General features: G+C 59.2%; 1 protein-coding gene across 4 annotated transcripts in view; it reads left to right on the top strand.

Annotated features, from left to right (window-relative positions):
- MSI2 (musashi RNA-binding protein 2) overlaps positions 1 to 865 on the top strand; it is a 408,751-nt gene that overhangs the window by 495 nt on the left and 407,391 nt on the right. For 2 of the 4 annotated variants that reach the window (XM_010852921.1, XM_010852920.1), the window contains exon 1: positions 430 to 628. In XM_010852921.1, coding sequence (XP_010851223.1) covers positions 494 to 628 — 135 coding nt within the window. In that variant the 5' untranslated portion in view covers positions 430 to 493. Of the gene's footprint in view, positions 1 to 277; positions 288 to 427; positions 629 to 865 lie in introns of those variants that run through there. The other 2 variants (XM_010852922.1, XM_010852919.1) reach the window with 2 other exon arrangements.

Here is an 865-nt window from a genome sequence, read left to right as displayed (position 1 = left end):
AAAGGTTATTGTTAATTGGTGCTGAATTCTGGATACAGGGATGTCCACATCTGCGCTTTAAGTCATTTTCCCCATTCGCTTCTTTTTCTCCCGTTTCAAATGACATTCAGCTTCATTCACTTTCCACATAGTTTTTTTTTTTTTTAATGTGTGCACTCGCGGCGCCCCGAACTCTTAAGCCCCCCTCTTAGAAAGCTGGTTGTGTCTCCTCTGAGTGCCGGGGCTTGTTTGGAATAAAACAAAGCGTTAAAGAAAGGGAAGGCGGGGGGAGGAGGAGAGAAACTGAGGTGGGCAAGGAGTGGGGACACCGGCGTCCCCCAAGTTACCTCCGCGCGCCCCGCCCCCGCCCTACTGCCCCCTTCAGCCTTGATGTGTTTCCGTGTGGGGCCCCGGGGGGCTGAAGGCTTGGGGGATGGGGACGACGGGGGAGCGGGGGTGTGGGGGCCGCTTGGCTCTGCGTTCTGCAGCGAGGGCTCACTCCTGGCCGCTCCCGATGGTGCCACATTCTCTTGTTTGTGTCTCCCCCTCTTTGTCTCATTTCAGAGGCTTCGGTTTCGTCACGTTCGCAGACCCGGCGAGTGTAGATAAAGTGTTAGGCCAGCCCCACCACGAGTTAGACTCCAAGACGGTAGGTTCTGCCTCTCCGTGTGGTCGCGCGCCCCCTTTCCAGGACCGCCCGGGCCCTGACAGCCCCGTTTAAAGAGACAGCGCCCTCTCTTGCCTCTGCTCAGAGCGGGGCGCGCTGCAGCAGAGCTCGTGTGGGTTCTCAAGTTTGCCGCCGCCGCGGGGTTTGGGGGTTTCTTTTCAGGGTCTGCCCCCACCCCGCAGCCTCCCCCCCACCCTCACGATGCTGCCAGGCCTGGGC

The sequence above is a fragment of the Bison bison genome, unplaced genomic scaffold (genome assembly GCF_000754665.1).
Source record: "Bison bison bison isolate TAMUID 2011002044 unplaced genomic scaffold, Bison_UMD1.0 scf7180017864317, whole genome shotgun sequence".
NCBI classification, from domain to species: domain Eukaryota; kingdom Metazoa; phylum Chordata; class Mammalia; order Artiodactyla; family Bovidae; genus Bison; species Bison bison.
Note: the sequence above shows the minus strand (reverse complement) of the source record. Positions and strands in the feature narration are given on the sequence as shown.